This window comes from Sus scrofa, chromosome 15, assembly GCF_054392235.1.
Source record: "Sus scrofa isolate SSC_HxYL_T2T_F1_AM1 chromosome 15, Sscrofa_HxYL_maternal_Yorkshire_Landrace_v2.0, whole genome shotgun sequence".
Taxonomy (NCBI): domain Eukaryota; kingdom Metazoa; phylum Chordata; class Mammalia; order Artiodactyla; family Suidae; genus Sus; species Sus scrofa.
Window position 1 is genome coordinate 118,573,091 of NC_139397.1, and position 17,677 is coordinate 118,590,767.

The 17,677-nt window shown below is 43.3% G+C and overlaps 1 protein-coding gene and 1 long non-coding RNA gene across 2 annotated transcripts in view; one reads left to right on the forward strand and one right to left on the reverse strand.

Moving 5' to 3' along the window:
• The window catches only part of LOC146396078 (uncharacterized), a 1,511,729-nt gene that overhangs the window by 286,675 nt on the left and 1,207,377 nt on the right, over positions 1 to 17,677 (reverse strand). The gene's annotated exons all lie outside the window — the stretch shown is intronic.
• AOX1 (aldehyde oxidase 1) overlaps positions 1 to 17,677 on the forward strand; it is a 76,787-nt gene that overhangs the window by 39,028 nt on the left and 20,082 nt on the right. The window contains 7 exon segments of the mRNA NM_001308473.1: positions 2,358 to 2,454; positions 9,753 to 9,877; positions 11,601 to 11,734; positions 13,492 to 13,579; positions 14,463 to 14,549; positions 15,685 to 15,876; positions 16,900 to 17,127. Of these exon segments, the coding sequence (NP_001295402.1) occupies positions 2,358 to 2,454; positions 9,753 to 9,877; positions 11,601 to 11,734; positions 13,492 to 13,579; positions 14,463 to 14,549; positions 15,685 to 15,876; positions 16,900 to 17,127 (951 nt within the window).

Below are 17,677 nucleotides of genomic sequence, written 5' to 3' on the forward strand. Positions count from 1 at the left end.
GCTGATCTTCTGCCTCCGCCCCCTGCTGCCCTGCCTGCGGTCCAGGCTTTATCTCCTTTGGTCATTGGATGGCAGCTGGGAGCTTCCAGTTCAGGTCCAGTAAGCAAGAGAGAACACCATTCACCCTGCATCCCACAAGTCCTGGGACCCAGCCTCACCAGGCACTTCGGTCACAGGTCCATCTCTGGATTCATGACTGGCCAAGGAGCTGTGGGTTACTGCTGGGGGGTGAGATTTCTTTGAGGTTCATGAGCTCTACTGGGGGGAGGGATGGTTGGAGACCTAAAGAGAAGTCTGAGCACTGTTTGAACGGGGCAGGTGAAAAGGGTGATAGATGGGTAACCAGTACTGTCCAGGAGAGGGGCACACCCTAGGACTCCGGATCCACTTCCCCCCAGACTCCTTCAGGTACATAGTGAGAACCAACGAGATGCTCTATGAAGCACATATTGGAGACATTAGTTTTCGATCCTTCAGTGTATGTCTTAAATAGGCATGAGATAGACCCTACGATGCCTACAGCTATTTTGGCAACTTAAATTGGGAGACTGCATTTCCTAGCTTGCTTTTTAAAATAGAGTCTGAAATTTATAAAAGTTTTAAGACTCATCTCTATGAAATGATATGAGTGTTCTTCATATATTTCACTGGTCCTTATAATTTACTAAGTAATAAAAGCATGAAAGTTGGGAAAGCAGCAAGAATAGATTAGATGCAGCACATACAGACTCGGTGTAATCTGGGAATACAATATTATCTTCCCAGCATAATGAATAAATTGTCCTCTAGGTGACTAGCATGCTCTGAGGCAGAAAGTGAGGAAATGAGTTGGCCAAGCTTAGTGTCTCCAGGAGAATTTGGCCTTGGGTATGTTTCCTGTCATGCTGCTTTATGCCAAGGAACATAGACTTTGTTTCTAGACAGTGTCTTCAGTGTTTTGAAATTAAAATAAAATCATGTCAAGAAGACAAAATATAAAAGCTTAGTGGGAATCAAAGAGTGATTAGGCTTTGCAAATATTTCTGGCCAGTTTCAAATTCAAGCATTCTGTTCCCTTCTTAAACCCTTTTCATTCACATATTGCCTGCTAATTTCGTACATCCCTTCCCCACAATTTTGTTTTGGAGAATTTCTTTTTAGCAAGAAATTATGTGTAGAATACTTTATCAAAAATTGTGTTTGTAATCCTTTGCCCAATATTAGTGGCTAAATATCTTCCCATCCCCCGCAACCCACTTTCCAGCCAAATAAAATTCCAAATGCTCAAATAAATCCCACTCTTGCCACCCTCCCCAACTCCAACCAGCCCATCTCTGACCAGTCTGCCAGGAATACCAGCATCAAATTCCAAACTGTGACATCATGGAGAAGAGCTACCTCATGTTTCCACCCAATATTAAGCTCTCAAAGTTCAATCAACTGCATCGGAGTAGATTTAATCAAAGTCTATAGTAAGGAAACATCCCCAGCTCCCTGCACATTATAGTTCTTTTACCACTTTCCTGACCAAGAGGTATTCAGAAAATTGGCTCAGAGTTACTCAAAGAGTAAGCAGCAAGGGAAGTGGAAAAAGACTAAACTTAAAAAAAAAAAAAAAAAAAAAAAAGATTTATAAAACTTAACTTCTGTTTTGAACCTAGAATAGATTTTTTTTTTTTTTTTTTTTTTTTTTTTTTAAGGGCTGCACCAGAGGCATATGGAAGCTCCCAGGCTAGGGGGTGAATTGGAGCTACAGCTGCTGGCCTAGGCCACAGCCGCAGCAACAAAGGATCCAAGCTGCATCTACGACCTACACCACAGCTCATGGCAACACCGGATCCTTAACCCACTGAGCAAGGCCAGGGATCAAACCTGCATCCTTACGGATCCTAGTCAGGTTCGTTAACCGCTGGGCCACAAAGGGAGCTCCCCAGAATAGATCAGTCTTATATTAATAAGAAAATCATGGAGTTCCCGTTGTGGTGCGTTGGTTAACGAATCCGACTAGGAACCATGAGGTTGTGGGTTCGATCCCTGCCCTTGCTCAGTGGGTTAACGATCCGGCGTTGCCGTGAGCTGTGGTGTAGGTTGCAGACGAGGCTCGGATCCCGAGTTGCTGTGGCTCTGGCGTAGGCCGGTGGCTACAGCTCTGATTCGACCCCTAGCCTGGGAACCTCCATATGCCGCGGGAGCAGCCCAAGAAATAGCGAAAAGACAAAAAAAAAAAAAAAAAAAATCATATTGAGTCCAGCCAGAAGTTTATTGTCAATCAAAACAGGAAGCACGGCCCAAACTCAAGAGGATGCAGCTCCAGTGTGGCCACTGCCGCGGGGCTGGGTCTCTTGCCCGGGAACCTCACTCTTCTATCCTTTTTCTAGGAAGCAATACAACACAAGTCCTTCTTTGAGCAAGAAAAGAAACTGGAGTATGGGAATGTGGATGAAGCATTTAAAATGGTGGATCAAGTTCTTGAAGGTAAAAAAAACCACCTGGAAAAAAATGAAGCAGGGAAGCCCCCCGGCCCTGCCCAGCCGTGGCTCCAGATGTTATGTAGATGGTGTGGCTCCAGATGTTATGTAGATGGTGTGGCTCCAGATGTTATGTAGATGGTGTCTCCTTTCCTGAAGGTCGGGACCCTGAGATCCAGAAGGGTTAGGGCGTAGGACATGGTCCTACAGCAGCCGCTAAGCCGCAAAGCTGGACTGATGGCTTTTTTGAGGATCTCCAAGGCCCATGTGTCTTTCTCTTCCACCCTCTCTGAGGTCCCCTCCTCCCTCTGTCTCCGCTTTCTCCGTCCTCCCCTCCCTCCTCTCCCCCTCCCCATCTCTTTTCCAGACCTCCTTCCATTGTGTGTCTACATAATGAAAATGAGATTTCCCTCTTGGAAAATAGTTGATGTGAACTTCCTGATAATATTTTTGTCACTTTTTATTTTAAATTAGTTTTAAATTTTAGAAAAGTGGCAGAAACATTAAAGAAACTCCCAGTTACCCTTTACCTAGATTCCAGAATGTACATTTTACTATCCTGGGTTTATCTGTCTCTCTGTCTCTGTCTGTCTATCTGCCTGTCTGTCTGTCTCTCTCTCTCTATATATATATATATATATATGTACACACACACATATACACACAGGCACACAGGGAGACCCATATGTACACACACATACACACTTTTTTTCTGAGCCATTTGGGAGTAAGTTACTGACTTGATGCCTCTCTCCCCCTAAATACTAGTGTCAGTTTTCTAAGAACAAGGATATTATCTTACATAAAATGTCCATGTTCAAAATTAGAACATGAACACTTAATCTACAGATGCTATTCGAATTTTGCCATTTGTTTTAGTGATGCTCTTTAGAGCAGGGGAAAAAAAAAAGAAAAGAAAGATTTACCATAGCTCTTGGGTGATCTGTGCTTTCTGCCACCATGCCCTACTGTCATATGTGCTGTGGCATCTGTCCTTAACGCCCGCCGCGCATGATCTGGTTAACCTAGATGTGTTGCTGGCTGGGCCTGGGCGATTCTGTACCATATCTCAGGGCAGAGAAAAAGTCATTGGCGTTGCCTGTCTTTAGGTGAATTTCCAGGATATTAGCCTCTAGTGCATGCTAGACACTACCACCTCCTTAATCTTCCTCTCTAACCCCGATCTCAAGCACAGGAAAAGTCCTCAAACATACCTTTCCCGACCATCCAGCCAGAGCTGTGTCGTAAGTAACCTGTCAGTCCAGCCATTGAGCTCAAAGCCCATCTGGTCTCTTTATAGCTGTATGAAACCTGAAGCTGGTTGGGGCTGACTGGATAATGTCACCTGGAAGCTGTAAAAAAAGACACCTTGCACTGTCACTCTGCCAGTATTCCTCGGTACCCTCTCTTGGCAGGGCAGTTCTCTGGGCTCAGTCTCCGTGTTTTAAGATCACATGGATAAAATAGTATTGATCTCAGAAACCCATTACGAATATTATAAGAGATAACACATGTATGCTTGGCACAGAGCTGGGTGCACAGTAAGAGATCCATATTGTGAATAATAATTATTATTAGGCTTGGATGTTTTTGTTCTTCTGTAGAAAAGGTTGTCTATTACCGAGGGAACACACCAGCAGGCATTCATTTATCAAATCAGTATTTCCAGTTTTTCACACTGTCAGATGTTTCTGAGACCTCCCTGGAGATTCCTCTGCCCCTTTCTTGGAATTCTGGAGTTGAGAGCCAGGGTAGCTCAGGAATCTGTTTTTGACAAATTTTAATAGTGCTCCAGGTGATTCTGAGAGTAATGAAATCTGGCAGAGACTCCAAGGGCGAGTTTGTTTTCTGAGAGAGGAGAAGGAGGGGGCATTTTTTGCAGTGAGTCCATGGTGAGAGCATCTTGGGAATATCTGTATTTAGGGAGTCCCTCTGCTTGTGCTCTAATATGCCCTTGCTCTATTCTTTCTATAATATGTTTTTGTGTGAGAGGTCAATGATTGTATTTTTCCTTGACATCTTATGTAATTATTTACTTTAGTTAGGAAAGATGTTCAGTCTCTCTCTTACTTGAACTTAACTTGCCCCACACCCTCTCAATAAGTGTAAAGGTGAACAGGAAGGTGTAAAAGGGACATTTATACTTTTTTTAAGTTTTCCTCGTCTTGACTCACTCGTTTGAAGTATTTTTTTTCTTACTCTGCAGTGGTCATTTGGATGAAAAATTCTTGACTACTTGTGTCAATGAGAGATAAATGGAGGTACTGATCAGAACAGCACTTTATCTGCCCCTTAGGAAAATAGGTGCTCCAAGAAAAAGAGCAGTTAAAAATTAAATAGGCAAGCATTGCATGGAGTCTCAGACTATGTTCTTTTTTTTTTTTTTTTTTGTATTTTTGCCATTTCTTGGGCCACTCCTGTGGCATATGGAGGTTCCCAGGCTAGGGGTCTAATCGGAGCTGTAGCCACCGGCCTACGCCAGAGCCACAGCAACTCGGGATCCAAGCCGCATCTGCGACCTACACCACAGCTCACGGCAACACGGGACCCTTAACTCACTGAGCAAGGCCAGGGATCGAACCTGAAACCTCATGGTTCCTAGTCAGATTCGTTAACCACTGAGCTACGACGGGAACTCCCAGACTATGTTCTTGAAGGCAATGATATTATTGTTGGTTTTTACCAGTTGTGAAGATAAGCCTCAGCCTTGTCTAACACCGATGTTCTGGCCCTTGAGAGGATTAAAGAACTCGATTTACAGATGAGCCTCCTGAGGCTAGAGAGACATGCAGTTGACCAGGAATCAAGTCTAAGTTTCCCAGCCCTGAAGCTGGCGTTCTCTCCTCCACACTATGCTGCTTCTCATTCGTCTCTTTAAAATTCTGATAGCCAGAGTTCCCTGGTGGTTAAGGATCTGGTGTTGTCACTGCTGTGGCTCAGGTTCGATCCTAGCCTGGGAGCTTCCACATGCCTCAGGTGACGCAAAAATGAATGAATAAATAAAGGAAAATAAAATAAAAAATTCCTTTAGCTGGATGGGCTTCATGCTGAGAGAGTAGATGGTGAAGCAGGCTTTGCAGGAGACCTGGAAGCCCTGATACTGAAACTACCTCCCCCCATTCTGTCCTGCTGGGCAAAGTACAGAGAGACTCCTTTACATCTTAATGGCTTTTCATCTTTAAGGAGCTCATTAAAATGTAAATATGCCTGAGGGAGTCACTCCTAAACCCCTAAACCTGTACTGGGATAACATTTTATCTCAAGGGTTAGTTGCACAAATTGGTTTCCAACCTAGAGCTTTGAGAGCAGCACTGTAGGGTGAGGAGAGGGCAGCCTGGGTCCAGGACTGGGAGGTGGGCAGCGCATTGTAACAGGGTCCTAAGGCATCGCCTACCTTAGAAGTTAAAGCAGAAACAGCTCTCTCTAGTATTTTTCTTTGCTCTGTATTTTTTGAATAAGGTAGATATTTAACCAAATAAATTCTGAGTGGATGGGTGGAATCACTAATACTGAAAACCACGGATTGAGCCTACTGATAAATGGGGTTTTCATTGTACATCTTTGATAAAACTTAGATTGAAATTGAGATCTGAGTTTTTGACATTCTAATTTTTGTGTTTTATAAAAGAAGCAGAATTTGTTTATTCTCCTGTACTTTTTTGTTTGTTTGGTTGGTTGGTTTTTAGGGCCACACCTGTAGCATATGGAGATTCCCAGGCTAGAGGTCAGACAGCCACAGCAACTCGGGATCCGAGCTGCATCTGCGACCTATACTGTTACGGCAGATACCCAGCAGCCCTGCGCTGCAGCGTATCAGCTCTGGTGACAGCCCGTGGCTGTAGCGTACCAGCTCTGGCAGCTCTGTGGCTGCAGTGGATCAGCTCTTTTACCCTGCGAGAAACCAAGCGAGCACTCGGAGAGTTGGAGAACTCAGGTTTATTACGCCGGCGGGCTCAGACGAGATTGCTCTCCAGAGTCTGAGCCCGGAAGAAGGGTTTCATACGGCTTTTTTGGGCTACGTCTTCCGGGTCCAAGCTTGACTAGTTGGACTGGAGTGACATCAGGCAAGGTAGTAGATGCAGAAACAAATTTACAGAAGCAGATGCATGGGGGAGGACTGGTTGGGGCAGTTGGCTAGACTTTGCTTAGTCATCATGGCTGGGGTCTCTCCTTTCTACATTTTATTGGGACATTTTCTCCTACAATACCACAGCTCACAGCAACACCAGATCCTTAACCCACTGAGTGAGGCCAGGGATCAAAGCCGAAACTTGATGGGTCGTAGTCAGGTTCGTTCACCACCCAGCCACCAAGGGAGCTCCCTCCAGTACTCTTTCTTTACTCAGATTGTGGAGAAGACGGGAAGTCCAGATTCCAACAAAAGATTTCCTTGGGATTCTCCCTCAAACAATGTACAAATCACTATTATTGGGTACCTTTTTAATTTTTAAAAGTTCTGCCTTCCACCTAACAAGGTGACTGACATAGTTGTGTTCTGGTTTTTTTGCCTTTGTTTTTTCCCCCCTGGCTTCCACTAGGTTACTCAAACATGCTTTAGAATTCCATTTTGATTTGCTTGAGTGTATCTCTAGGCTTTTTTTGCGGTAGTTCTAAATCTTGAATTTAAATTACAGTCTCTCTGGTAGCAACATTTTATCTTTTGGAGTAAAGTTTAGAAACCTTACCTCCTTTTACATCCCTTTACTCTTATTTATAACATAATTGTCTTCGAAAATTTCTTCTACGTAGCATTGAAAACCATATGAAGCAACATTATCATTTTGCTTCACATACAATTTAGAAACCTCAAGAGGAGAAGGAAAGTCTATTGTGTTTGCCTGTGTTTCTATGCTTTCCATTGCTCTCTCACCTTTCAGATGTTTCAAGATTCCTTTTTTTTTTTTGCATCTTTTTTTTTAAATCAAAGCATAGTTGATTTACAATGTTGTGCCAATTTCTGCTGTTCAGCAAAGTGATCCAGACGTCATTCCTTTTCTTGTCCTTTTTTTTTTTTTTTTTTTTTTGTCTTTTTGTCTTTTCTAGGGCCACACCTGTGGCATATGGAGGTTCCCAGGCTAGGGGTCCAATCAGAGCTCCAGCCGCCAGCCTACGCCAGAGCCACAGCAAGGTGGGATCTGAGCTGAGTCTGCGACCTACACCACAGCTCACCACAACGCCGGATTGTTAACCCACTGAGAAAGGGCAGGGATCGAACCCGAAACCTCATGGTTCCTAGTCGGATTCGTTAACCACTGAGCCACGACGGGAACTCCCATTCCTTTTCTTATAGTATCTTCCAGCACACAGGATATAGTTCCCTGTGCTATACAGTAGGACCTCATTGCTTATCCATTCTAAATGTAACAGTTGATACCATGTTTCCTTTTAAAAAAAATTATTTCCTCTCTTTTTCAAGAACTTCTTTTAACCAGTCATTATTTTAGGATAGTTTGTTGAAGACAGACTCTCTCAGCTTTCCTTCATCTGAGAATGTCTTGATTTCTTTTTCATCCGTGAAAGGTATTTTCATTGGATATAGAATTCTGAGTTGACAGGTTTTCAGCACTTAAAGAAAGATGTTGTACCAGTTCCTCTGGCCCCCAGAGTTTCTGATGAGAAGTCTGCTGTCTTTTGAAGTATTTTTTCCCCCCTATAGGTGAAATGGTGTTTTTCTCTCTCTGCTTTCAAGATATTTTGGTTTTAGTTTTCAGAAGTTTGACTGTGATGTGTCTTGGCATGAATTTCTTTGGTTTATCCCTTTGGGGATTCATCCTTTTTGGGATTTAGTCAACTTCTTGAATCTGTAGGTTTGGGTCTTTTACCAAGTTTGGAAACTTTTCAGCTATTATGTCTTTAGATACTCAACTTCAGTGACACAAATGTTCACTCTAATTTTAATCACACAGGTTTTTGAGGCTCTGCTCATTTTCCCCTCAGTCTGTTCTCTCTCTGTTGCTCAGGTTGGGCAATTTCTATTGTTCTATATTCTTAATCCCTGAAAATGTCCTCTCTTTTCTCTATTCTGTTGTTGAGCTCATGCACTGAACCTCTTATATTTTGATTGTTATAATTCTTGGTTCTAAAATTCCCATTTGGTTCTTTTTATGTCTTCTGGTTCTTTTTATGTCTTCTGTTTCTTTGCTGAGATTTTCTGTTTTTCATTTGTTCCAAGTGTTTATGTAAATCAAAGCATTTTTGTGATGGCTGCTTTAAAATCTTTTTTTTGGCCACACCCATGGCATGTGGAAGTTCCTGGGCTAGGGTATCCTCACCACAGTAGTGACCAGAGCCACCGCAGTGACAATGCTGAATACTTAACACATTGTGCCCCATGAGAACTCCCTAAAATCTTTGACAGATAATTCCTACATCTCTGTCATCTCAGTGTTGACATCTGTTGATTGTCTTTTCTCATTTAATTTAATTCTTGGTATGGGTGATTTCCGATTATATCCAGTTCACTTTGGATATTATGTTATAATATTTTGGATCTTATTTAAACTATTTGACCAGAGCAGCTCCGACACTGAGTTGGGGGGGATAGCGAGCTTATGCTTTATTATTGCCCCTGGGAGCAAGGAAGCCCAGGTTCCCCCTATAGTCCCCACTGACACCACCCCAGCAGAGGGTTTAGGGTACCTCATTACAGCTTGATAAGGGTGGATGTTAAGCTCCCCACTCAACTTCTGGAGACCCGCAGTTTTTTCTGTAGTGTTGGCTGGAGCTCAGCTTCCTTTTTCCCAGTTCTTTGGCTAGAGAAAATAGACCTTTTTTGGTGATTTTTTTTTTTCTGTCTTTGCATGTTGGCGTTTCTGGATTTCTGGCTTCCTTGGCAGCAAGTCTGAGATATATGAAGCAAACAACAACAAAACCCACTGAACTCATCATTTTGTCTTTCCTTGGGTCCCAAAGTCCCTAGCTGGTCTGCCTCCTCCTTTACCTTTCAGAGTTTTCTTATGCTTCTTTCATTACATGTAATGTCAGGATTGTTAGCTGCACTGTGAAGGAACAGGGAGAAGTACATCTCCTCCATCCTGCCTTGGATCTAGAGTTCTCCTTGCTGTAGTATTCCACTCTGGAAGGGCACATACCTTTCCCTAGGAATCTGTGACCTGCTGTTTTGGCAGAAATGACAATGCAGATATGGTAAAAGCTAAATATGATTGTTTGTGGCCCTTTACCATGCAGCCTGCTGCCCCAGCAGGAGCTCCGTTGGTGGAATTTCTCCATAATGAGATAACAGCTGGAGGTATTCGCTGTCCCATCTGACAGACACCTTGATTCTGGTGTATTTTCCTCTAACAGGTGAAATACACTTGGGCGGTCAAGAACATTTTTATATGGAAACCCAAAGCATGCTTGTTGTTCCCAAAGGAGAGGATCAAGAAATGGATGTCTACGTGTCCACACAGTATCCCAAATACATACAGGTAACGTGGGGTATGATGGAGTGGACCTGACTAAGCCAAATCTGTCAGCAAAATGTACCAAGAACAGTTATAGATAAAAGTGTCATTTTCAAAACTGGAAGAATTTGGAGTACAAATAGCCATATCCATTTGGGTATTAGTAGCCATATAATTTCAAAACTTTAAGATAGTAGTAGTAGTATGAAAGTAGCAGCCTTCTTGTTTGTGGATCTGTAACTTTAAAACCAGCTATGGAATCAGCAGATCTCTTTTGCTGTACTCTTGGCCCCGATAAGACTGTGAAAGAAATTAATATAGTCAGCACTGCTTTATATATAGAAAAGTCGTTATGAGAGTAGATCCTAAGGGTTCTTGTCATAAAGAGAAATTTTTTTCTTTTAATTTACCTAATGACAGGATAGATGTTAACTAAACCTGTTGTGGTAATCAATATATGTAAATTCAGCTATCATGTTGTACACCTTAAACTTATACAGTGATGTATGTCAATTACTGCTCGATAAAACTAAAAAAAAAAAACAAAAACAAAAAAAAAAAAACCAACATTTAACGAAGGAAGGCCTGCCCTCCAAAACCAATAACCTGACTCACCTGCAGCAGTTAGGAAATAGTGTTGGACAGAAGGCAACCAAATGCTAAATCAGCTAAGTCAGAATTTACATCAGTGGAAGCATGAAGAGAATGGAGTTTGCGAAGCACTAGAATCATCTGGGAAGTCCATGAAGATAAAGTCTGACGTCTAGATTTACAGCGAGAGTGAGGTTTGTCTAGATGGTGAGAAGAGAGGCCATTGCCAGGCAGTGCCACACCATCAAATGCCACTCATCCATCCATTTGCCCTTCCCTTCTCCCAACACTTTGTGCCTGTGTCCTCTCTGCCAGGCAGCATGCGTGTAAAGAAGGAGGAATAGAATGAAGCCTGCCCAAGCTGCAGTGGAGGATGTCCCAAGGGCTGGCTAGTATAAGCATCAGGGTGAACGTGAGGGGAACAAAGCCCCGGGGTCTGGAGTCAGTAGGTGACAAGGAGCCAGCGTCATTCCAGAGCAGGTGGGACAGTGGGAATGTTGTGGAGGATGAGAATGCAGAGAAGGTGGAACACTGAGAAGGGTGGGGTGAACCCCATTCCAGTCCTGGAATACTCCTTACTCCCTGTGTGATGGAGGGTCCCTCACTTCACTCCTCTTGGGCTTCCCACCTATAAAAATGCATTGTTAGGACTTAGTCCTCAAACATTAGGATGGCAAGGAAGAGCAAGACCTGCACCCAGGGAAGACCCACTGACCAACTGAATCCAAACAGGAGGCGAGGAGTGCTCATTCTCCAGTGGAGACAGTGGTGTGCGGGGAAGAGACCCAGCCTGAGAGGCTTGGAAGGTCACCAGATCTCACTGCTGCAGGGAACACATCCCTAGGGATTCATCTGGGAGTAGTTCATGGGAAATTTTCAGGGGGGAAATTGCTTTAAATTTTATTATCACAATAATATCTCATTGATATTGAAAGGACCACTTACTATTGATGAGTTTTGGTGCTGTCACTATAGCCAAATACTCAGGGCTGAGACCAGCGTAGATGGCTCTTAGGTTATTGGAAATCATCCCATCGTTCAGTATAACCACACAGTGTGTGTATCATGCACAACATTAAGGAATCAAATGTGTAAGGATCGTCCCACTCCCTTGCTGCAGATGGGTCAGATTAATGAGAACGCTTACCATTCACAGGACATAGTTGCTTGGATCTTGAAGATTCCAGCTAACAAGGTCATGTGTCACGTAAAGCGTGTTGGCGGGGCTTTCGGGGGGAAGGTGATAAAAACTGGCATCATGGCAGCCATCACCGCCTTTGCTGCAAACAAGTAAGTGGAGAAAATCTGCTACATAGACTAAAAATAAAATGAGGTCATGCTGACTATCCCCAATATTGCAGTTAAAGGAAGAAGAATCTGTTTCAAGTTTATTTAAAATCACGTATAATATCCAAGCTTATTACAAACACACTACCAGTTTATTACAACTTCTTATCTTATATTGCCAGACTACATAATATAAAACAAAAATGAAAATCAATTACTGAAAAGAATAAAAACCATAGCAAAAAGAATATACTACCTGAAGAGTAGACAGAAACAGATATGGAAAGAGTACGGTTACTTGTCCTTAGTACCTGTGTATGTACTGGTCAGTTCCACCTTTTGAAATAGATATTTATATCTATATATATATCTCAAAATGTTCATATATACGTATAGATTGATATAAATATAGATATATCTCAAAAGATTGTATATATTCATATACATGAACACCTTTTTAAACATTTTTTTGAAATATAGTTAATTAATAATGTGTTAATTTCTGCTGTATAGCAAAGTGACTCAGTTATACGTGTGTGTGTGTGTGTGTGTGGGTGTGTGGGTGTGTGCATGTATTCTTCTTCATGTTCTTTTCCATTATGGTTTATCACAGGATACTGAGTATAGTTCCCTGTGTTATATGGTAGAACTTTATTGTATATCCATCCTATATATCCTAGTTTGCCTCTCTAATCCCAAACTCCCAATCCTTCCCTCTGCCATCACCCCTCCCCCTTGGCAATGGTAAGTCTGTTCTCTATACCTGTGAGTCTATTTTTGTTTGGTAGTTATGTTAGATTCCACATAAAAGTGATATCATATAGTATATGTTTTTCTCTTTCTGACACTTAGTATGATAATCTCTAAGTCCATCCATATTGCTGCAAATGGCCTTATTTCATTCCTTTTAATGGCTGAGTAGTATTCCATTGTGTATATATACCACATCTTATCCATTCACCTGTAGATGGATATTTAGTTGTTTCCATGTCTTTGCTATTGTAAATAGTTGCTGCAGTGAACACAAGGGTGCATGTATCTTTTTGAGTAATAGTTTTGCCTGGGTATATGCCCAGGAGTGGGATTGCTCGATCATATGGTAACTCTATTTTTCATTTTTTGAGGAACCTCCATACTGTTTTCCATAGCGGCTGCACCAGTGTACATTCCCACCCACACACCCTTAATTTAAATGGAGATTCTGCTTTTGGTATGCTTACCTTTAGTGATAGTACCATTTTCCTTTAAGGGCATCAAAATATTACCCTAGGAAATTGTCTTTGGAGCAGGCGCACCCAGAAGGCTTGAGTTCTTTGCTAAGTGGTATAGGTCACTTCCTCTATCCCATGACACAAAAGACCTCGATTCCAGACCTGTCCTCTGGGGAGGACCTGGCAGTCAGACACCAGCCGAGCTCCTCCACTTGCAACCATCTATAATGTGGCCTTGGGACTGTGTGCCTGTGAGGAGGTTGTTATCACAGTGGGCAATAACCCCAAAGCAATGCCCTGGAGCCTCTGACGCCCACGGGCCCTCTCTCATTGGTCATGAGTGCCAGACACTGGGTGCTGACCCACGGGGAGGGGTGGCCCCTGTGTGCACCTGAGAGCAGCACTGCCTGGGCTCAGGGAGTGGCTCTGTTGTTCCGCCTTGTTCCCCTCAGGCTCTCACTGGGAGCTACATAAACCCCAGATAATACCTATTTGGTAGAAGAGTTTCACTCTTGCTTTTTTTTTTTTTTTCTTTTTTTCTTGTTTCAGGCACGGTCGTGCAGTTCGCTGCATTCTAGAGCGAGGAGAAGACATGTTAATAACTGGAGGCCGCCACCCTTACCTTGGAAAGTATAAAGTGAGTAGAAGAAGAGGGAGGGATTATGTCTTAAATACCACGTTCCACAAATGCAGAGGGCAGCATCTGGGGGGATTAAAGAGAAGGGGGTTTTGTGTGCTTATTTGTCCTGCTTTTTTATATCCTTCCCCACCCTTCCTTTACTATTATTATTGTTATTAGTTGTTGTTGTAGCTAAATACCTATAACTTAAAATTTACTATCATAATCATTTTTAAGTGTACAGTTCAGTGACATTAAGTACATTCACTTTGTTGTACAATCATCACCATTCATCTCTGGAATTCTTTTTTTTTTTTTTTTTTTGTCTTTTTAGGGCCACATCCACGGCATAAGGAGGTTCCCAGGCTAAGGGTTGAATTGGAGCCTTAGCTGCAAGCCACAGCCACAGAAACTCAGGATCCGAGCTGCGTCTGCGACCTACATCACAGCTCACAGCAACGCTGGATCCTTAACCCACTGAGCAAGGGATTGAACCTGCATCCTCACAGATACTAGTCAGATTTATTTCTGCTGAACCACAACAGGAACTCCCTTTGTCTACTTTTCCATCAAGGCTTTTGGTTGTTGAGTTGTTCTTTATACATCCCAGGTCGTAACCTCTCTCAGATACATGGTTTGCAAATCTATTCTCCCGCTCTCTGGATTGCCCTTCACTCTGTTAATTGTATCCTTTGATACATGGAAGCTTTAAATGTTGATATAGTCCAATTTATTTGTTTTTTTCTTTTGTTGCCTATGCTTTTGGTGTCATATCCAAGAAATTATTGTCAAACCCAATGTCATAAAATTTTTCACATGTGAGGGTTCATAAGTGACAGAGTAAACTTTAGAGAAACTAGACCGCCAGCATCAGCATCAAAGGTCCAATCTCTTTTTCCAGGTTGGATTCATGAACGATGGCAGAATCTTGGCCCTGGATATGGAGCATTATAGTAATGGAGGCGCCTCCCTGGATGAGTCATTATTTGTAAGTGTTTTAATGAGCAAATTCACATTTTGGAACATGTTACATAAAATAGTAATTTTAAAAATTGAATAATTACATTATATATGTGTGTGTGTGTGTGTGTGTTTGCTTTTTAGGGCCACATCTGCGACATTTGGAGGTTCTCAGGCTAGGGGTCAAGTCGGAGCTACAGTTGCCAGCCTACACCACAGCCACAGCAACTCGGGACCCAAGCCACATCTGCAACCTACACCACAGCTCACAGCAACGCTGGATCCTTAACCCAATGAGCAATGCCAGGGATCAACCCGCCACCTCATTGTTACTACTCAAATTCATTTCCACTGTGCTACAACAGGAATTCCAAATAATATTTAGTTATAAAAGCATAAAGATTCTCATTGCAGGGAGCAAATAGCCACATGTTAATTACTGGTGCCCCCCAGAGTGAGCCCAGTTAGTAATAAAAGCATAAAGATTCTCATTGCAGGGAGCAAATACCCACATGGTAATTATTGGGGCCCCCCAGAGTGAGCCCAGAAATATTGGCTGAGATAACACATCTGTGTGTTATCTCGGTGATGCCCAAACTTAGAGCTCTTTTCCCACATGCAGGTGTTAGATCTTGTTCTTTGGCCCCATTGATGTTTTGAACCGGGTAACTCTGTGTTGTGGGGGCTGCCCTGTGCATTGTAAGGCGCTGAGCACCAGCACTGGCCTCCTTCCAGTATACTTTAGCAGCACCACTACCCTCCAGTTTTAATGGCCGAAAATATCTTCAGACATTGGCAAATGTCCCAGGAAAGAAGAGGAGAAAATTGCCTCTGGCTGAGAACCTATGCGTTAAACCAAACAGCAACAATTTTTTTCTCCTATTTTCCAGGGTATTCTATTTTATTTTTTCTTTCTCAGCCTCACCTGTGACATTTGGAACTTCCCAGGCCAGGGATCTAATCTGAGCTGCAGCTGTACCCTATGCCACAGCTGCAGCAATGCCAGATCCTTAACCCACTGCACCACAGCAGGAATACCCAGGATATTTTATTCACTGCATTCTGTAGACCGTTCCTGGCCTGGTTTTGGTGTGAGGTCTCAAGATGGTGAAACAGGTCGAGAAGGACACGTGTCTCATCGCATCATCTCTGGATTTCCCCAGGTCGTGGAGATGGGACTTCTGAAAATGGAAAATGCTTACAAGTTTCCCAACCTGCGCTGCCGGGCATGGGCCTGCAGAACCAACCTTCCATCCAACACAGCCTTGCGAGGGTTTGGCTTTCCTCAGACAGGGCTTATCACTGAGTCCTGTATCATGGAAGTTGCAGCCAAATGTGGGTTGTCTCCTGAGAAGGTAATCCTGAATTAGTCTCACCTTCAAAAGATAGTGAATTTTAGAGGTGGAAGGGCCACTGGGGGTCCTCATGTTGAGGAATTTGAGGTCCACGGGGGCTACGTGATTTGCCTGAGTTCACCCAACTAACTAGTTCATACAGAGCAGAACTCCAGAGTTCAGTGGTCCTTGTCTTACTCAGGCTCCTCCTCAAACATCCAGGGACAGGGGCTACTGCGGCATGAGCCCTAGATTCACCGTTGGTGAGAAGCCTCCCCTGGTTGGGGTTTCTCTGCTACCAACCAGTTCCGTCAGACCCATCTTTCCTCTGCTTCCTTGACATCTCAGGCGGCTGTCATTTGCGTCACTTCAGTTACTAAAATGGTCTCCTTTCAGTTCTTTAAGTCTTGGTCCTAACTTCCTTCTTAACAATCTCGGCTCCCTTCCTTGTGCCTCTTCCACCCAGGACCTCGGAGTGGAGCTGGGGCGGGGAAATGGTGAGCTCTCTGCCCTCATCCTGCCCTGTGCTCCTGCTGTGGGCACAGGCAGTGGGGGAGAGGAGGACCAGGACAAACACGTGGTGGGGTGTGCTCTCTGCCCCTTGTCCCCCCATGTGGGTTATATTTAAACAAACACTTCAATTTTCCTGTTTGAGCATAAGTGGTCTTCTCTTGCCACAGCATCTGAAAATTCCAAATCCTGTAGGTCAGGTTGCTTGGAGATTAAGTTCTACGTTGCCTTTCAACACATACTCACAGTACAGCTAGAATTAAGGGTCTACAGTGTACCTGGATGAGTTATACATGAGGGATAAGGAAAAGATTCCTTCTTCTGAACTTGCTGAAAAGCAGCATCAAAAGCATGTTTGATAGAGGCCCTGAGTAGAGGAAGAGGAGAAAGTTATGTGTTGGGAAAGGCTTCAACATGGAGTACATTGAACTCACTTTGGGTTTTCTGGAAAGAGCAGAATTTGACTAGGAGGTCAATGGCTGGAAGAGGCTATATCTGCCAGGTGCCCCCCCTTTAATCTCCTTCTCTTGGCAGGTTCGAACAATAAACATGTACAAGGAAATTGATCAGACACCCTACAGACAAGAGATTGATGCCAAGAACCTGATCCAGTGTTGGAAAGAATGTATGGCCATGTCTTCCTATGCCCTAAGGAGAACCGCTGTGGAAAAATTCAACTCAGAGAATTACTGGAAGAAAAAGGGGCTGGCCGTGGTCCCCCTGAAGTATCCTGTCGGCACCGGATCACTTGCTATGGGTCAGGTCAGTTCTGCAAACAGACAAATCAAAAGGTGTTGAGGAAACTTTCCATTTAGACGGATTAGCCATACAGATACAATATCTAATTGTTAAACTTCCCCAAGGTTGTGCTCAAGTGAACTAGTTTTTCCCCAGAGAAGACGAGAGCTACTTAACCAGCTTGCCCAGGGCTGGTGACAAGCACTCTTGCTGGGAAGTCGGGAGACCTGGCATCTATTCCAGGCCCTGACATTTAACAGCCAAGCCAGCCCACTCTGGGCCCAGATCACTCAAGCATAAAGTAGGGGTGGGGACCAATGACCCCAAGCCTCCTCTCCAGCTACTTGGATTCTGTGAAAGAGAAGCAATGAAATAGAAATAGAACGCTGCGAGGCACTTGGTGCCCCTCCCTTTTTTGGTGGGTTGGGCTAAATTGAACACAGAGAAATAAATCATTTAAATAATTTTTACTAGACAGGCGCTTTAACCAGCTAAGCCACGGAGCTGGCACTTAAATAATTTTTAAACACAATTAGTAGGTTGTTTTTTTTTTTTTTTTTCACTTTATGGCCAT